Source organism: Triturus cristatus, chromosome 5_1 (genome assembly GCF_964204655.1).
Source record: "Triturus cristatus chromosome 5_1, aTriCri1.1, whole genome shotgun sequence".
Taxonomy (NCBI): Eukaryota; Metazoa; Chordata; class Amphibia; order Caudata; family Salamandridae; genus Triturus; species Triturus cristatus.
The window spans coordinates 912,996,921-913,017,191 of record NC_140587.1 but is presented as its reverse complement, the minus strand read 5'-3'; the positions used below and the strand labels follow the sequence as shown (position 1 = coordinate 913,017,191).

At 45.9% G+C, this 20,271-nt stretch overlaps 1 protein-coding gene across 1 annotated transcript in view; it reads right to left on the bottom strand.

Annotated features, from left to right (window-relative positions):
* Positions 1-20,271, bottom strand: part of CTDP1 (CTD phosphatase subunit 1) — a 646,418-nt gene that overhangs the window by 476,124 nt on the left and 150,023 nt on the right. The window contains exon 7 of the mRNA XM_085605940.1: positions 6,172-6,338. Coding sequence (XP_085462066.1) covers positions 6,172-6,338 — 167 coding nt within the window. The remainder of the gene's footprint in view (positions 1-6,171; positions 6,339-20,271) is intronic.

Here is a 20,271-nt window from a genome sequence, read left to right as displayed (position 1 = left end):
CAACAAGCATTGGCATAGCCAATAGGTCTCGCCTTTGGGACCTTATAAGTGTTTAGTTATCCAGCACAATATCCTTGATGCAACAACATCAACTGTTGCTTGGCTAAACACTTATAAGGTCCCAAAGGCGAGACCTATTGGTTATGCCAATGCTTGTTTTGCTTGCGGTCGTTACTGAGAACAAGCACTCCCACCCACCCCCCCCCCAAGAATACCAGAACTTCTCTATTGCCAAGAGCACCGCTACTCACTGCATCAGGTCAGCATTTCAGGTCAAAAATAGTCATATGAGCAAGAAAACGATTTAAGGGCCTTTTCATGGCTGATTATCCAGCTTAACACCACAAAAGGTTGTATGAGGATTCTCCAGCACCCCTAAGTCTAGTGCTCCAGGCCCAAGGAAGCTGCGTTTCTTTTACGTATGGTCCAGGATGATTCAGGTTAGAGACGCAGCCTCTAAATTGAAATCAACTAGAAAATTAAATTAAATTATCGATAGTCAACATATCTTTGACGAGTATGTGAAATACCAAAGGACCCCGGTGGAGCGGAAGGTGGGTTGTGAGATCAGGGAAAAATAATGCAAAATCCCCCCTTGCAGCTTCGTGTATTTTGAGGCGAGAAGAGAATGTGCTTAGAGCCCTTCCTACGCCTATTTATAGTTCGTAGCTGTTCCTCTTTCGCAAATCCTCCTTTCCAGCCTCATCCAATCAATAACAAAGACACGTCCCTTGAAATAGGAAGTGGAGAGGCGCCTAGAAAACTGTGTAGATGTCCCATACCCGTACTCAGCCAAGAGAGCAATAGGGAGTGCAAAAGAACGGATGATGCCGCTGTCACTAGCAGTAAAGGACAGAGCTCTGTCGGGGCGAAAATGAGACTCTGATGTCTCCAGCCATCAAGCATTGGCAGAATGATTCAGTCCGGCCCGATAGCAAGGAATGGGTAGCAGTTCTTGCACTCCCAACCTTTAACGCTCTTCAGTTACATTAGAACATGAAACTATTTGCAAAAGTTAAAAAGCATGTTCATCTAGTCTAAGGAAGCGTACAACTTCTGTATATGCAAGGGATATTAGTTATGAAACTAGTTGCAAAAGTTAAAAACCATGTCCATCTAGTCAAAGGAAGCATATGACTTCTGTATAAGCAATGGATAGGATATTCATTCGTTTTGCATATGATAGACTCCAACCCATTATTTAAATTAAAAAGGGAATCAGTGAGCCAAGCCTCTCGGCAAGTACTGCACCTAAACATGTAACCACTTTGCTACACCTTCATGCATATTTAAAGGCATCCTACTATAACTGACAGGTGGATCTATGTCACACGCCACACCTTCATCGAGTTAGGGCTCATTAGCGATCATCATTTAGCACCTTGCGATTTTAAACTAAGTATAACAATATTAAAAGCAACACTACAAGTCCCATAATGCAACGTATTGCTGTTAAAAAGCCATCAGTCTGAACGTGTTGCATATAGCATGGACTCCTTTGTCAGTTAAAGATGGGTGCCCCTTGTTGGTGGAGAAGCAACATGTTGCATATACATGTAAAGTCCTGGCTGGTATGGGGCATATGAAAGCGTGTGAAGCAGCTTCTACGCATGTTATGGCTTCATCTCAGAGATGCAAGACAACGGAGGGTTTGGAGGTGAAATGTCATTAAGAACGTTTCTCCCACAGTTAAGGCCAAAGTTAGCAATTTTGGGATAGCTAACGTTATAAGATATATTTTACGACACCAACAACATACATGAAATCATTAAAATAATGAAGCAACCTCAGTCCTTCAACAATTATTTCAGAACCAAATCATGATGTTTAAATGTATTTTTGGTGTTTCGTATAGCACCGATTGTCACCTTACTATAACTTCCACAAGCTGCACATTTTAAAATCAAATGATGATAAACGCATACAATCCCATAAAGAGAATAACACAGTCTTGTCCAGCGGGACGGGGTTGGGTCCGCCCTTTATCACACCTGAATAGTTTGAGGCAGAGGCTTTCTAGTCAGTAGGTGCGATTAAAGTCTAACACAGAGTTGTTTTCATTCCATACATATTTTAAGCTAACCTAAACGTGGCCTGGAGTTATCAGGGTTTGCAACAGGCAGAAAGCTCTACTCAGTCACCACAAAGGCTGATGATGCATAGCACGTTTTAAGGCGAAAATGGCATTCACTTGCATTCATTCGAACAAAGATAAACAAGATAAGCCTGCCCAGGTTTAAAGCTCGGCGCTTGCAGTAAAATGGGATTTTCCCATGTTGTTTACGTCTTCGGCTCTGTGCTGTCGCCAAAGAGCATCTCTAACTTCCTGTTCGTTCTTAACTGGGTCGGTTTCAAAGCTGAAACCGCCATAGGGGACACGCGTCGCAGACGTCGATGACACATTTACGCCAACCCACGTTTCAAGGTGGAAAAGGCCGAGCTGATAACATCGAGAACAAGCACGAAAGTAAAAGCTCATTGAGGCACGCAAGGCTTAATGAGCCTTGACAGAAACCCACTTGGCGGCTGCGCGCGTGCACGCTCGCGAGAATGCAAGCGTTAGGCCACCAAAAGCCTGTGGCAGCACTTAGAAAACCCACACACTAAATTTCTCACAGAGCAGCGGATGCGCTGGCTCAGTGAGACCTAAAAAGAAGTGCTTTCCGGTGGCGAAGTAAATTACTGAATTTATATCGAGTTTCAGGAATCGAGCCCAATGGGTCATCCCCAGCAGTTATAAACTACTGATCTGCAGGTTACACGTGAATTTCAACAGCAGCTGCATTAACCAACTCAGCTATCCAGAGTAGTGGGTTGGCAGTCTTTATCTGCTATAAATGCTATTTTTCCATTGTCAATCACCTTGTATGAGTTTAGGTCCCCAAAAAACCTTCTAGAAATTTCATGCAAGCTCGAACGCAACATTGTAATGCCCCTTTAAAACCTTCCGGCGCTCGAGGGGCATTTGCCCATCTAAAACCACGATGCGAGGGTAGCAAAAGATGGTGCCGCTCTCTTTTGGAATCCCGCGAGATCTGCGAGGCGGCGGGCCATGTGCTACGTACATGATACATTCCCATGTCCCCTGCCAGGGCCCTCCCTTCTCACGCGCACGCCTCACCCTCCCTCACATGACCATGCCAAGTGCACACAGCGCAAGGGCAGAGATGAACCCGGGGTGTGAACGCGCCTCCCCTCTCCGCGCGCCTGGTGATCGGAGCCCCTGGGGGGCATGTCATTTGCCAGCAGGATGTCCCTTTTGGTGGCCTGAGATCCGGGCACCCAGATGCTTCCTGAAATACCGCACAGCTGTCGCCGCCGCGAGCAGTGATCTGAGGCGGGTTCAACAGCTTCTCACTGCCCATTTGGCAGGTGTTTTAACTTTTGCTATGTGTAATAAACAGTTGTTCGCTTTCTTGTGCAAAAAACATTCACTTAAGATGAGCCCCACACAGTGCATGTTGTAAAAGGCAGTAAAAGCAAGGCCAGGAGGCTCAGTTCGACTGTAAATGTTAGTCAGCTGTGGAAGGTTTGTTGTGTAGACTGTGTGACGTATGCCTTACGTAAGTTTATTTTCTTGAAATAGTGTTGCACATTTTGTTTTTACACATTGCAGCGTGTATTTACTACTGAGCTATCAGCACACGGACGCCTTGATTTACCAAAATCCGTTCAACGCTGCAGGGAAATCGGCACTTGTGGGAATGGCAAAAACATGTGCTCCATTGTATGTACCCGGCGTCCTGCGCGGATGATGTCATCGGTAATGCTGCTCGCACTAAAAATGCATTGTTTGCTCGATGCCAAACCCGATTTAGCATTGACGCGCAGTGAAAATGGGAGTGAGCAATGTCTTGAAAAATGCAACAATGAAAATTGTAGTTGCACTTATATTCCTCTTATTACCCCTGGCAAGGCGTTAAAGCGCTTTATGCCGGGCAGCACGCTAATCCATGGCCCAAGGTTAGTGGTTAGCTCGGTGTTATTGGTTAGGTAGTGTTATGTTACAGGGGTATCACTTTATAAAAATTGAAAGGTTGTAAACTTAAAATGAGTTGTGTGAAATTAGGACAAACATGCATGTGATTTAGAGGCTGTGCGCAAGGAGAAGAGGTATGCAGAGGATGGAAAGGAAAGAGCTATTTAAAAGGAAACAACCTTTGGCAAAGTCAAAAGGTCTCACGTGTGCAAGAGCTATTGTGTTTGTTATTGTATTTAAGGCCAGTTTCACAGCATGACTGAAACATAGAACAAGAGAAGCCCGGCGGAGCGTGGCGCGCGTGCTTGGCGGGGGCGGGGGAGCGGACCCTTTGAAGTGCTCCCAAAAGGCGGGTTGCATGGCGGCACGATGCGCGTGATTGTGCGCGTCCTAGCAATGCAATCCGCTTTTTGGGAGCACTTTTCAAACCCGCTTTCTATAGTCTCGCTTTGCGATCGCTTACGCGATAGCAAGGTTGAGACCTAAAAATGAAACAAAACTGAAATCAAAGACAAGTGTCCTTCACCTCACTCATGTCACATGCCTCATTCCTGAGTTTTCTATTACACGGATATCTTCAGAGGGTATATTGTCAAACTCAATGAAATTGAGCGACAGGTGTTGCGATAGGAACAGTTGCTCCAGTCAGCTCTGTTCCCAAACATACCAAAACTACAAAGTTGCATTTTTTGTATTTCAACATACTAAAGTCAAACTTGATCATTCAAATTTGAAAAGGCAAACATAACCCTTTTGTTAGAGGGTGCACCCTCTTGACATCAGTGCAACACCTTATGCCTACCCAATATAGATCAGGATACTATATGAATGCACTGCACAATGCTGCAAAATCGGTTGTGCAAGTTTGTTTGAGGACATGTAGAATACAGGTACACTGTCTGCAGATGAATAGTTTTGACAATCTTTTGTGTGGATGGACATTTAAAATTGAAGTTGGGAGGGGGGGGGGAAGCAGTGGAATAGAGAACCTCTGGGTACATTTTCACTAGAAACCTTGCAAAGGTTTCCAAAAGAAACCTTCCAGGGCACAGCACAATTAACAAATTGGAAAGGATCCCCAGCTGCTTAATCTCACGGGGGAATAGGGTTCTCTATAAAACTGGCGTCGGTGAGAGACCGATACTAGCAAAGCAGAGCTTCAGGTGAACTCTAGAGTTCCAATGAGCGGAAAGGTAGATTAGAGAGGTAGAACTAACTTCACAGAAACAAATGAAGCTCAAATGAATTCCCCAATCGAGACAGGTGATGTCCATAAAGTATCAAGGTAAGTGTTATCCTGCTCATGCAGCCACAAGTTTACAAATTAAGTTATTTAGGCCAGGTACTTCACCTGACTGAAAAGGTGCAGAAAGATGTAACTAACTTTTTAGTTCTTTACCTGACTAAAGTGTAACACATGCGAAAACCGTGCTTAATTACAGAACACTGCACTCAGAACCAGGCAGTAACCATTACCGTTTTCACGGACCACCTAACAAGTATTTTACTATGGTAAAGGGAAGAGGACAAAAAGTAACTGATGTTATTCCACACAGTAAAGAGCCGTAGCGGTTTTTCTAGACCGTTTACTTAAGAATGGGAAAGTTATTGGGCTTCTATCTACTTCTAAAACAGCCCCAGATGTTTCCTCATCTGTTTGTCCAGTATTCATGGCATGTTAACAGGAAAAGAGAAGATGAATTGATATGTCACGCATGATACAGTCAGAGTAAAAGGAGTGGCAGCACATACTTTATGTAGAAAGTGCTTTGGCAGTACATTTTATGGTATGATACCACTAGATGAGTTTTAGCTGATTATTTAAGTATATTGTGGTTCACAATAATCTGTGTACCAGCTACACACCATTGATAAAGAAGATATGCTTTCTCCAGTTAGTGGGACAAGGACACATGGCTGTAATGACCGCTCACAAATATCAAATTGGTTTTAAAATGTGTACACTGCCCTCAAGTGTGAGCACATGAAGGCATAATGAGCACAAATATGTCTTTAATGTTCTGCAGTGTTTCCATCCTCCAAACACAACCTAGCTTTCTAAAACAAACCACTCATCTTCAATTTGGTCAATTAACCCAGTTGCAAGATGAAAACACATGCATCACTTCACATTGTTTATACAGAATGGTGCGGATGTTAAAAATAGACATTTTAACACAAAAATATATCACCTTTCTTTTTCATCTGTGCTTCCCTTGATCCAGGTGGTGCATTTATATCACCCGTGCCTTGAAAATATACATACTTCTTCACTGTTATCAAATTTGGTGCAAACCTCCAAACATCTTCTCGGTCATCAATAATACATACCATTGAATCTCCACAGGGGAAGAGGTTTCTAGGAGGGGGGAAGATAAACAGCATAAAGATCTCTCATAAAAACAGGTCATGTGCCAGCATTGGAAACAATTCATTATAGGAAACAAGCAGGCAGAAATGGATATAAAATCTTTAGTCATGGGATAGTGACAAAAAGGAGTAATACATTCTATAAATTTACGAGTGTTCTTTTTGACTGTGACAATCTCTTGGGAGCACGCAGAGTTCCACCCGTTCGCGATGCTTTTTTCCTGTTCGCAAACGCTGCTTGCGTGCTCGGGGGGGGGGGGGGGGGGGGGGGGGGGGGGGACGACTATCTTGCGAACACGCATTTTGAAAGCGCTAACAAGCAAAAAATTCCTCGAAGCCATGGATCGTGGAATTTTTGGTAATTCCGCGTTCTCCGCGGAACGCGAAATTACCCAAATTCCACGAGCGGAATTTACCGCCGAGTCCTAATGCGGAGTAACCAGTTACTGAGAAACCAGAGTAATGAAGAGAACAAAAGGCCCAGATCACTACTTACGTTCTTTGTTTCACAAAAAGGTAGCCTGGACTTTGGTGGACTAATGGTCCGGTAAAACATTAAAATGCATATGGTACAGACCATGTTGAAATCGTTAGCAAATATTGCTTTTTGGGTATAGAATACCAGAATTTCCAGGTGATTGATTAGATTTAAGGGCTCAGGCTTTAATAGTAAGCCAAGAAGAAGCAAATGTCCATCGCTGAGAATGAGAGGACATATAAAATAGGGTGTGGATTGGAGGAAATGACAAGCTTTTGAGGTAGAATTCCTTATAGTCAGAGGGACTAAGAAAGTCAGGGATTTATCTATTGAGGTCATACAAGGCAACAAGACAGATGGGAAATTGTCAGAATTTTTAGGAAGGCAACCCAATCAGTTCAGAGATGTGGCCAGAAGTCTTGACAGCAAAAGGCACGGAAGGTCTATATATCAAGAATAGGAATTAAATCAGGATTAACTCCACTATTAACTGGTATCCATACCAATATGCAGCTTCGGTTCACAGGGGCAGATGAGGCAAGACTCACTTAACACTGCAACATATAACCTGTTAAAAGAGGATGTGTGCTGGCCCTCATTGTTTAACATTCTTTTGGTATAGTGCCAGTCCTGATCCCGTCCCACAATACTCATACAATTTTAACCCACAAAACTGTCCATTTAATCTTTAAGGACAATAAGACCTAAACAACAATGTGGTCCATAGTATGGCACTTCCAAAGATAGTCTTGGGTAAGACTACTATTAATGAGGGCATATCTAATATCTCCACTTGGAAAAAAAACACCATTCCAAAAGGAAGCCCATTTAACTGTGCCTACTGGCCATGCAACAGTTCAAGGTGAACTGGCCTGGCTTAAAAAACTGTCCATTAGAAAAGCCATAGAAAACAATAAGAGATAAACCATATATCATGTGGCACATATAAAACAGATCAACCAGGAGTAAGAATTCACTGCTACTGGACATCACCAGATTTAAAACAAAAGTTAGACCCAAGCTAGCGCTGGCCTCTATCCATCAGCATGGAACAGTCTACCCATAGTCTCCAAAAACTAGATCAATGCATTTAGAATGACCATTAATTGCTATTGTTACAAAACTATCTGCTTTCTTCATTTTTGCTTAGTAAGTTGGCAGAGTAAAAACTTTTTAACAAATTTAAGGGTTTGTTTTTAAAGGTCACTTCATTCATGTTCATTTGAACCTGTTTATATAGTAGCAATTTGGGGACAATGGTCTGGGTTTACAAATTTTAATTAAATCAATATGGCAGCCTGAGTCCCTGTGGTTAGTATATCACTTAACATATCATCAAAATCAAGATCTCGATAATCAGAAGCAACAAGACTGAACTTTGAAAGCGCAACAAAACACTGCAAATAGTACAATAGGAATTCAGAGGACCATCAATAAACCAGTGAAACAGGTGGTTTTTATTGCAAAAATCGGCAGCTTATGTCCTCATTTGGAACACTGCAGGGCAGAACTATTAACTAGATGAAAATTTCCTATTTAGTTAAAAAAAAGTTTTATTCAACTGAGGTTTTCTAGCACTGGTAGCATTCATAGGCTTATGGAATTTCTCATTTTCATATCAGACTAGTATTACACTGAACATTTATATCACTGCTACGCATAACCTATGCCTTTTAGTAGCTACCTCGTTCTGTTGGATTATTTTTATTTTGAGCAAAAATTGGGGTCGGTGCTAAACTGCGCTCTTTAAGAATGGGAGGTGAGATTTTTATATCCGAGTACTCAGTCTACTGTGCAACTTTGGGATGAAATATATGAAGGACACCAACATTAAAGAACTATAGCTATAAATAAGTAATATTCACATTTCATGATTTGAATATGAATAGAAAGGAGCACTTACATGGAAGTCCGGACAGTGATGTGTGGCTTTAAATGGATTACATGTCTCAGGTCAATTTGTTAGACTGGGTACTGTGTGCTGGTGTCCGTTTACACAGTAAGAGTTCAGAAATGTGTACCAAGTGTTCAAAGCTGCTGCTCTGGAAGTGGTGCATTTGCTGTCCTATGGCATATACTCTGTTCTGAAGGAGCGTGTATCCTGGCGGGAAATGCGGTCTCCAGGCACAGGTGAGGTCAAAAGGAGCTAGTGAGCCTAGGTCCAGGTAGTGTATCGTTCCGCATAGCGGTATAGCAGAGGCGTTTTTAGCACTAGGGTGATAGCACTGCTTCCCTTGGACTCTATTCTGCCGTCGTGCCTCCCAGCTTGTATCCTGGTGGGAATTGGGGTCCCCAAGCACAGGTGAGGTCAAAAGGGGCTAGTAACTCCCAGTCCAGGTAGTGTATTGTCTACCACAGCGGGACAGCAGAGGCGATTTAAGCACAGGGGTGATGGTCCCGACCCCCTGAGCTCTGTTCTGCAGTCGCACCTCCTGGTGCGTATCCTGGTGGTAAATAGGGTCCCCAGACACAGGTGAGGTCACAAGGGGATAGTTACCGCAAGTCTAGGTAGTGTATAGTCACAAGGGGCTAGTTACCGCAAGTCTAGGTAGTGTATAGTAAAGTGTATAGTCCAGCACAGCGGGATAGCAGAGGTGCTTTTAGCACTGGGGTGATGGCGCGTCCCCGTGGCCTTTTCCGGTAGTCGCGTCTCCTTGTGGGAAATGGGGGTCCCCATGCACAGGTGAGGTCAAAAGGAGCTAGGGACCTCCCTCTTTAATGTTAAAAGTAGCCCGAGGGAGGTGATGGTAGTGGTGCCAGAGGTCCGCATGGACCCCCTATTGAATGTTAATTGTAGCCCTGGGTAGGAGGAGGACCCCAGGGGGGTGGGGTAACAAGGTACCCCGGCATTTTAGATTAACATAAGCCCCCGGGGATTTGAGGGGAGACCGCAAACTCCCCCCTAATTTAAATTTTTAGCCCAGGGGTCGGCGGGTCCAGGCGGCCTCCCTCGTCATCATTTTATCATAAGCCCTGGAAAGGTGGTGGCCCATGTAGGGAGGCCATGTGTGCCCGCCTTCTTTAATGTAAATGGCTTGTATACGATATATTGGCACAGAAACTCTGTTCTGCCCTTACTTTGAGGGCGATACATGTTCGTTGCTTTTACAAGCTGCTTAAAAAAAATACGTTAAAAAAAAACACGCATGCTCCCTGGACCTGGCCCACCTGGGGGCTTTATTGAAAACAAGCTCGAGAGGCCTCGACTGCTTCCCCCCCCCCCCCAATATTGCCACAAATTCACAGCTCCACCCGCGAATGTGGGAAAATTTAAAATAAATGTTTTAAACCCCAGCGTGGGTTCCTCAGGGACCCCACCACCACATCTAGGGGGTCAGGGTATTCCTACCCTGCCCCCTTTTCTATATTTTCATTTTTTTTGTGAGACTCTGCTAAAGCGGAGTCCCAAGATGGCTGTCTGGTGGCAGCCAATTAGATTGCGGCACAGAGACTGTTGAATCTGCTGAGGATCCGTGCCTCTAAATATACAAATTTGGATTTCGGTTAATATCTCTTAAAACTCCTCAGCAAACTTACACCAAACTACCAAAAAGCACTTCTCTGGACCAGGATCGATCTTTCTGCCAAATTTGGTGTAATTCCGTCCAGCGGTTTAGGCTGTAGTTGTGTCAGACGTAAAATGGAATTAAAATGGAGAAAACGCGCTTTGCTCCCCCCCCCCTTTCTCGCCCCCGCTTGACACGTCACCGTGAAACTTTCAAGACAGCAGCTAAAGCAAGTGGCGAATTAGTTTTGAAAATTTTGTGAAGATTCACCAAACAGCACTATCAAAACAAAAAATGTTAGATACTCTTACCTATAAATTACTTACATTTTTGTTTTAAAGTAATTTGTGGTAAAGGCATATTCATGGTTAAAAAAGTCATTAAGGCCCTACATAGTTCCAGTGGCATTGATAATCCGGTTTCCCATCGATTAAACACACCTGCAAGTCAACAGAGAAGCCGGTGGACCTCAACCAGGTTTACCTTCTCAGGCCTACAGAGGAGCCCATGATCATGGCCACCGAGTCTAGGTCTGCCCCTCATGCTCTGCCTGGAATATCCTGGCCGTCCCTCACCACCTCAGAGAAGTGGTCTTTTAGATGGTCTGGCAAGCTCAGTACCACCATACCCATCATCTCCCACAAGGCATAGGTGTATTGAGCAAGGAGATGCAAGGTGTTCATTGACAGTAGGGCTAATCTGCCAGCAGATTAAAATTTCTTACCTACTGCCTCCAGATTTTCAGCCTGCCTGTCAGGTGAGGCAGTTGAAAAGGCCCCACGTTTTTCTGTGGCTGAGCCACTGAAACTTTCGGGGAAATGATAGGCCAAGAGAAAGGTGGATCCTTTGGGGCTAGCTGACAATCAGTCAAATCAAGGCTGGAGCAGAAGTGGGTTTTACCCAAGCCAACTTGATGGAGCCAAGCAGTGCTTCATTAAACTGAAGCAGTAGCTCTTCTAATGGCAAAGTGAGTTATATTACCACCTTCAGTATATTTGATTCAGACTCTACTGTAACACCTTTGCTGCCTTCGTCAAATCTTAATGAAATGAGGTTACTGTGGGAGAAGATAGCCATGAGGGGCACTCCATCTCTATTCTGGGGATGTATCTAGTCCACTGCATTTTGCAAAGCCAAGAAGGTCGCTTTATGGGAAGAAGCTCATAGCGAATTGGCTGCCTTGCTGCTATACACAGTCATTTGGTACTCACATCACACACTTGGATGTGATCAGATTCTAAGCTAAAGACTATGATTTGCCAATATCGCTGGTGTACGGCCACATTGGGATTCCTCTCTGTATATGACTTTTTAGGCCAGTCTTTGAGACTCCCTCTGTTCCTATGGAGGGGCCTGAGATGGTGCAATACCAGGGATTGTGTCGGGGTTGCCTGGATCTGCATCAGTGAAGTGCCTGCTGGTGAGGGACTCTGTGCCAGAGGTGTACCATGGGGAAGGCCCCTGGGGTTGAATGCCACCGAGAGCAAATTTGCCGGCGGTTTCCCAAAAGGAGCCCCAAATGATCCCATGGTTCAGAGGCACATCACAGGGGACACCATATTCCTAAAGATTGCCATCACAGCGCACCAGACTGGCACCCGTTCCTGGAAACTCCTTGTTGGTCGGAGTGGGCAATGGAGCCATGAATGGCATCAGAGCCAGAGTCGGCAGGGGAACCAGCAGAGAGACCTGTACAGAAGTCAGAACTGGTCATAAAGCAAACACCAGGGGGAGTGGAGCGCTGTTGGTGGATCTTCTCCCAGGAAGAGAGATGTTGACCAAATCCAACGATGACTCCAGTGGAGGAAGAGTCAGTCACAAGGTGGCCTATCTTGACACAGAGAGGTGAGCCTTTTTTTTGTAATGCTTCCTCCCTCAAAGACTTGGAGGACGGGGAAGAATGCGATTTCGAGACCAACCTTGACTGGCAGTGAGAGCGATGCTTGTCGGGTTCACCGTAACCAACTCAGCATCCCACTTCTTTATGTCCTTAGCATACATGAGGCAGCATTTATTGCACAACCTCAAGAAGTACTTGGGCCCTAGGCACCACAGGAAGACCTAGTGTGGCTGTATACAGACATATGTCCATGACAGGAGCAGCAATGCTTGAATCCTCTGTTTGAGGTGGGGAGTTAGGAGATATCCCTAGCACTGCACAATTAAAATCTAGAGAAAATAGTCTTAGAAACGTGCAAGACCATGCACAGCAGCTTAGGATAGTAAAAGGGCTCGGAAAAAAGGGAACGGATTTCAAGATGGTGGCTGGCACTGAAAGGGTCTATTGAAGTCACACCTGCATCACATCCGGTGCAGAGATCCAGCGCCGGCTGAGGGAAAGCTATGACAAAGGTTTCCAGGTCTAGTCAGACACCTGGGAAAATTCAAAACGTGAGGAATCCGCAAGTGGAAGTATTTATCAGAAATGGAGTCTACATGCAACTTCTTGTAATTCAAAGATCTCTTTCATATCTCTGGGGCACATCCATGGGGTCAAAATTATTTGAAAATACTTTACCCAAAGAAGAGGATTAGGAATCAGACTTGAAAAAAAATTCCATCCATCATGTACTAATAATTTGGGAAGGTACAGAGGAGACACTTGGCATTTTGTTTAAATGGCTTGATTGACCAAGACAGGTTTTCCACTTCTCTTCAACTGAAAGTATAAAACAGAGAGGCCTTACTAGACCAATCAATGTTGTTTGCACAACAATGGGACAGCTTACAATTCACTTCTGCATTTTTTCCAGTTTCCAGTCCCAAGACCTTTGGAGAAAATCTGCTGGTAGAATTAGAATCATTTCATGAACAAACAGTTTCTCACTTTGACGTAGTACATACCCTCTAGAAGTCTTGCGAAGGGCACAAAAAGTAGCCTGGAATAATCCCAGATAGGTTTTATTAAAGGGCGGGATAAGACAGCTGCCAGTATTAATCACCCGCGTTACAAAATATAACACAAGGTTTGAAAAGAGGCACTGAAATACTTACAACTGGTCTAAATAAAGGGTAAATTTAAAAATGGCTTCTCCCACACTCAACATTGCCTATAACTGTGCATCTGCACATACACTATTCGTACCATGCCACTAAAAATGAATGTAGTCCAAACACATCCAAAGCAGCTGTAATGTTAAATGGTCTCACACACATTAAGTGCTACAGAGCAAAGATCAATTTCCTTATTACCACAATCAACTCTGCTAACAAACAGTGTGATGTTTACCTTACCTTTACCTTAAAGTAGTAAACTTAGCCCCTTGCATCCTAGTTTTGGAAAAATATCTTCTTTTAGAACCCATCTATATAAAAACACAGATGTGAAGTGTGCAATATGCTATGTATTACCATCACCGAGGATACCGTATTATATAGTAAAGTATGGAAAGGCAGAACCACTCTATACTTGAGATAGCAAAAAGCATGCACCAATACAGAAGCATTCCAGCCGGAACACTACTGGATTAAGCAACTGAATTGGCACAATTATTAATTTACAATTTGCAATGCAGGGCTGTAAGGGTTATGCCATATTCTGCTGTGTCACCCCGAGCAAGGCTGCATATTTAAAAAACTCAACACATGTGAGAATAGAAGTTGTTCTATCTAGCAATAGTTTTATCAACAACCAAACTGTATTTACACCTGCTTTCAAGAACCACTGCCTGCCTGCAGTTTGGCAATCCCACAGGTTTTCAGATTACCATAATATACATTCTCTCCAAGAGTGTTTTCCTAGCATGCTGAGCAGAGTCTAAGCAGCCACTAATTTGGGGCACAATGTACCACCCTTTGCAGGTAGACTGTTACTGGTGCTAGACCTCTTGTAAAGGCTCTTGGTGTAGACTAAAGTCTAAAGGAAAGATCCTCTATTTTGAAAATGCTTGCCTTATAGACCTCGTTTTCCATAACAGCACATTTATCCATTGCTATGGAGTATGTTTTTATCAACTTAAAATTGTTCCTTGGGGCGTGGCTTGCCACAAAGCAAGATAGCGGTAAGCTAAACAAGCTCCGCTGGGCCGATCCAGATAATCCCCTAAAATCCAGACATAATTCATTAAAAATGGGCAGTGCCTAGTGGACAGGTGAGCCGAGGTATCTTTGGAACCTGCGACTCCCGAGAGTGGCAGATCTCGACCCGACAGCTTTACGGGCTCGAAGACAGTGGGTCTGAGAAAGCCGAGGACTCAATTGCAGAGGCTGGAAAGGTGCATCTGGCGTTGAGGGGCGGGCCTACCGAGACTGAGCCGAGGGATGGCCAGAGGCCCTCCAAACTGAACTGGACACTGGCCCACAGGATCTTGTGATACAGTTAGCGGCACCCGTAACCACCGCCAGTGGACCTACACGAATCCGAAGTGCCAAGAGCGTTGGGACCGAAGCGCACGTGCTGGACGGGCCAAGCCCAGAGAAGCCGACTGCAGTAGAGAGACCAGACAATAAGAGACATCCTGCAACAGCAAGGGTCTCTGGGGTGGCCCACAGTTTCTGGACCGGTGACACGGGGAGATGGATTGAAGATACACTGTGAGGATAGCCAGGCGCTCTACCCGGAGGGAGATAGAACCACAAACGCACCGTGAGATCCCACAAGAGAAACAGACAGGGTTCACCTGAGCACAACAGCGACTGCAAAAGGGGATTCTGGGCCTGCTCGCTCACTTCGGGTTCTGCATGAGCCAGGCTGCATAACAAATTAAAGGCCAGTTTGGGCCGGATTGCTGCACAAGAGGCCTGGGGTGTAGGGGGGAATGTGTGACTGGAGCAGCTCATCAGGGGGGGGGGGGATGACCAGGAACCCAAGACAGGAATACAGTCAGGCCGACAGGCACTAAGAATATGCCTGGGCAGCGAGCTGCGAGTACTTCTCGGACCATCCCTCTCTACCCTCCCCTTCCCATACAACAGCAGAGGAGGGGCATCTAGGCAGCAACAAAATAAGGCCCCGGAGCCATGACAGGCTGGAAAGGAGCTAGAGGTGCCCAGCAAACAAAACTGGGTAAGTACACACTGCCTAAAGCCCCAATGGCTGGAAATATTGCTGAGACAGATCCAGGCCCTAGATCGCACTCCACCACAGAGACGGCAGAACCAACCTTACAGGACATTAGGATGGCATCGCAGGGGGTGACAGCGGACCTTTAGGGAAAATTGATAGGGACCGCAGAGGTTTCACTGACGGGAGCATACCTTCGGAACCTGGGGTCTAGGGTAAAGATAATAGAAAATGTTACAAACACTCTAGTGGTGGACACTAAACCACTTCAAAACACGGGTACAACACCTTACTACCACGACAAAAGCACTAGAGACAAAACTTGATGACCAGGAAGGACGCTCTCGCCACAACAATGTCCACATAATCAGAGTTCCGGAGAGGGCTGAGGGGTCTGCCGTAGACCTATACATGGAAGACCTCATATTGAAATTGCTTCAACCCAGAGGATTATCCAAATACTTCTCAGAGGAGAGTGCACATAGATGGGATGTGATCCTCCAGACTGCTTCGAGTGCTCCACCGCTCAAAGTAGACAATGCAACCATAACCTTTTATTCAGACTTCACCAAAAAAGTGCAACTGGCGCGGAGGACCTTCCTCGAAGTAAAAAAAGGACTACGGGCAAAAGACAAAGTATTTAGTGCTTTGCCCATCCACGCTCCAAGTGACAGCATATGGCTAGGTATGGAGGTTCTCTACACCAGGAGAAGCATGGGATTGGCTTGACAGATGGCGGACAGCGGGAAGGCCACAACACATACGGAGGCACCAGCAAAGTGACAAATCAGGAGACGGAGGGGTCAGAAGATACTACTCGAGGGTCCCTGCAGCAAAAGACACACAACCCCATCCAGAGGACTGCATCAGATGGCGGAATACTGCCCAACAAGTTGGGCCACAGTGGACTTTTTAAGAACCAATCTTTTTATTAATAGGAAGTCAAAATGGGAGAACACAGCTTCCTTCCTACATCCACTGGCAGGCAGAGCGTATCTTTGTAGCAATACACAGCTTTTGCGTCAACAACCCGGAGGCCAGCAGCATGGAAAACGAGAGTGCTTTGTAGTAGACTAGTTCCGATTTTTCATGAGAAAAAACATAATAGACAAGACAGAACAAATAGCAAAACATTACAGAAACAAACCCCTTCCTAGACCCTGTAACCCTCCCCCACCCACATCCGCACCAGTTGTTGCCTTCTTATTATATCCCAAGCCCCTGGTTAGGAGTGTTGGTATAGTGTCACCACTAGATTGTCGTCGGCGGTGCAGTGGCATGCGTCTTGTGCTAGCAGTTTAAGAATTTGCAAATATTTAGGGCAAGTAATTTCTCTCATGTCTTTAGCTAACAACTGCAAGAATGGCGCCCACAGCTTGGCATAGACCTCCCCCTTACCCTCCACCACGAGGGACATGCGTTCCATAGCCAAAATATACCATAGGCGTTGTAACCAGTTCAGTACTTCAGGACTAGACTTTGTGCCCCATTGACCTAAGATGGCCTGTCCAGCCGCTAGCAGGGCTAATGCAATTTGCCTACCTCGTATAGACATTAATGGAAAACTTTGGGTGTGAGAGACAGAGGAGAGTGTATTCTGGGGAACGGGGCAAGGAAATGCTAAACACTTCGTCTATATTGTCAAGGACCTCAGTCCAGTAGCGCTGCAGTTTGGGGCAGTGCCATAACAGATGAGATAAAGAGTACCAGACATCCCACAACCTGTCCAGCAAAGGTCCGATTTGCTCTTGTCCCAACTATGGATTCGCACAGGGGTATAGTACCAATATGAAAAGACTTTAAATACGGATTCCACCCCAGCAGTGTGATGTGTTCTATAAAGTATGTGGTCCCATTCCTGGGGGATTAATGGCCTACCCAGTTCGGTTTCCCACCGGACTTGAGCCCTTGTGCGTTGCTCGGTAGGTTGCGCTGTAATCATGGTATACAATTCAGAGATGAGACGGCGATCATCACGTTTGTGAAGTAACAATTTTTCAAACGTGGTAAGGGGGTAAGACATTGGAGCATATTTGGAAGGCGCCGTGATACAATGGTATAATTGGCGGTAGGCATAATCATCAGTCGCTAGGAGACCATAGTCTTTCTTGATCTGCTCAAACGGGGCCAGCCCCCTCAGTGTCCCCACCCTTTTGCAGCCCTCCTCTCTCCTGCCTGCGCTGAAACACCACCGATGCCTGTCCTGGGGGGGAAGTCGGGATTGTCCACAATGAGGGTCATAGGCGAAGGAAAGGAAGTCCACCCCTTAACAGCCACCATGTCCCAGACCTTAAGAGTTGGTGAGGTGACAGGGGAGGAGTATAATCCCCATGCCCTGTGCTTGCGAGGCAACCAGATCTCTCTCCAGATGTTAATGCCAGCCACCGCCTGGTCCATAAAGTTCCAGTGCTTACCGGATAGTGGTCTGTTCAATTCCACTATGTAGCAGAGGCAGGACGCCTGGTAATAGCCACTAATCAGAGGGAGACCCACCCCACCTAGATTCTTCGAACGAACCATCTGTGGTAGCGAAAGGCGGGGTTCCCCCCCCCAAACTTATTGATAAGGGTCTGCACTTGCGCTATAGACCGCGGTGGGGGCGCCATGGGGATAGTTTGAAAAATATAAAGAATGCACAGGAGAACCGTCATTTTCACCGCCGCAATCCTCCCACACCATGCTAGACGCAAGCGCGACCAAACGTCCAGCGCTTTGGCCGTGTGTCCTATGAGATGTGTATAGTTAAGAGCGACTGTCCGAGCAATGGTCGGGCTAGACGGATTCCCAAGTACGATAGGTCGTGCTGGGACCACTGGAATGGGAATTGTTGCTGTAGGGCATTTACCATAGCTGGGGGGACCGATAAATTCAATATGTTGGATTTACCCAAGTTGACTTTAAACCCACCTCTCCAAAAGCGAGGAGTTAGTCAAGGAGAACCGGTAGAGTCGATTGAGGATTGGTAAGTGAAAGGATCACATCGTCTGCATAGAGACTTATTTTGTGAATATCTGCTCCAAATTTCAAGCCTTCTATGCGCTTATCCACCAATGGCTCCATATAGAGTGCAAATAAAAGGGGGAGAGGGGGCAACCCTGACTGGTCTCCCGGGAAATCGGAAAGGCAGCAGCTTGTTGCCGCTTACTCTCACAAATGCCGCGGGCGCACTGTAGATGCATTGGATCCACTTGATGAAGTTCTCCCCAAACCCGAAGCAGCGCAGGGTATCAAACAGATCGGTCCACCCCACCCTGTCAAATGACTTCTCGGCGTCAATGGACAGGAAAAAGGCTTGACTACCCGACCGCTGTATGCTATCCATAAGGTGGAAGAGACATTTAGTATTGTCCCCACCCTGTCGCGTGGGAATAAAACCAGACTGATCAGGGTCGACCAGGTCTGTCATGAGCTGGTTGAGGCGCGCAGCTAAGATGCCGGCTAAAATTTTCGCGTTGAGGAGACAGAGGCCTATAGGAGCCACAGTCTCATGGGTCTTTGGCCGGTTTTAGAATGACCGAGATAGCTGCCTCCGACATGGAGGGTGTTTCCGCTCCTGTCCCCAAAAAGGAATTAAACAGTTTAATTAAAAAGGGAGCCAGCTCCCTACAAAAGGTCTTGTAAAAAGAGGCCGAATACCCATCGGGAACTTGTGATTTGCCCAGTTTCAACCTAGAGATAGCCGAAATCACCTCCTCTATGCGTATAGCAGAATCAAGTGATCTTCTGTGGTCTTAGGGAGAGGGGAGTTCTCACAGGTGTTCAAGTACACAAGCTAGCCTCGTGCGGTGGGTCCTGCCCGGTATACAAGGCGCCATAAAACGAGAGGAAGGTTTCCACTATGTGCACATCAGAACTCTGTTCATCCCCATTGTGATCCCTGATCGATTTAATCAAAGTTGTTTGTGTTTTAGCCCGTAATCTGTGGGCCAGCATCTTACCACACTTATCACTGCTAAGGTAGAATTTGTGGCAAAGGCGAAGGCGGGCATACTCTGCCCGGTCAAGGTCAAGATGTTTCAACAGGCACCTGAGGTTCTCCAACTTCCTCCACACCCTCAGAGCCCCAGTTCGTTTGTGGATAGATTCGAGCTCCTCCACCCCTTTCTCAAGCTCGGTGCGCTTCTCTTTCCAGAGTTTATCAGCTGCAGATATAGCGATAAATTCACCCCTCGTGAATAGTTTCAAGGCCTCCCATACTGCTGAAAGCGACGTGTAGCCCACATCATTAAACTGTAGATAGTCCTCCAATTTTTGCTTGATGCGTTGGACCGTGTCTGCGGAATGTAGGAGACTCTCCCGCAAGCGCCACCCAGGGGAAATCACGTGTGGCGTCTGCGCACGAATTTGTACAGTGATATGAGCATGATCGGACAAGGATCTGGGCTCGATTGTGGCAGTGTGCAGGTGAGGTGCTAAGGGCGTGGAAGACAAAAAATGGTCAAGTCTCGCATAGGTTTTGTGGGCTGCGGAGTAGTAAGTGTAATCCCGTACCCCAGTGTGCTGTGTGCGCCACACATCGTGTAGTCCGTTATCTGCAAAGCACTCCTCACCCCGTGAAGAGAATGCCCCCGTTTGATGCGATCTTTGACCTGATCTATCCAGCTCTGTGTCCACCACTAGGTTAAGGCCCCCCCCCCCCAGTATCGCAGCATCTTGTGTAGTAAGGACCTCCGTGAGAATAAAAGGACTCTTATTGTGTATTTGGTGCATAAAGTGAAGCCACGGTGAAGTGCATCCCTCCCCATTGCACTCTAATCACTAGCAAACGCTCCTTGATAACTGCGGCAGTCGCTATAACCGTACCCGGGAAATGCGCTCCAATCAGAATCGCTACCCCATTTTCTTAGATGGGCCTGCCAACCAAAAATGGCTGCGGGAAGCGCCTAGAGCGCATACATGGGGTGTCCTTCGAAAGAAGGAGTGTCTCCTGTAGGAG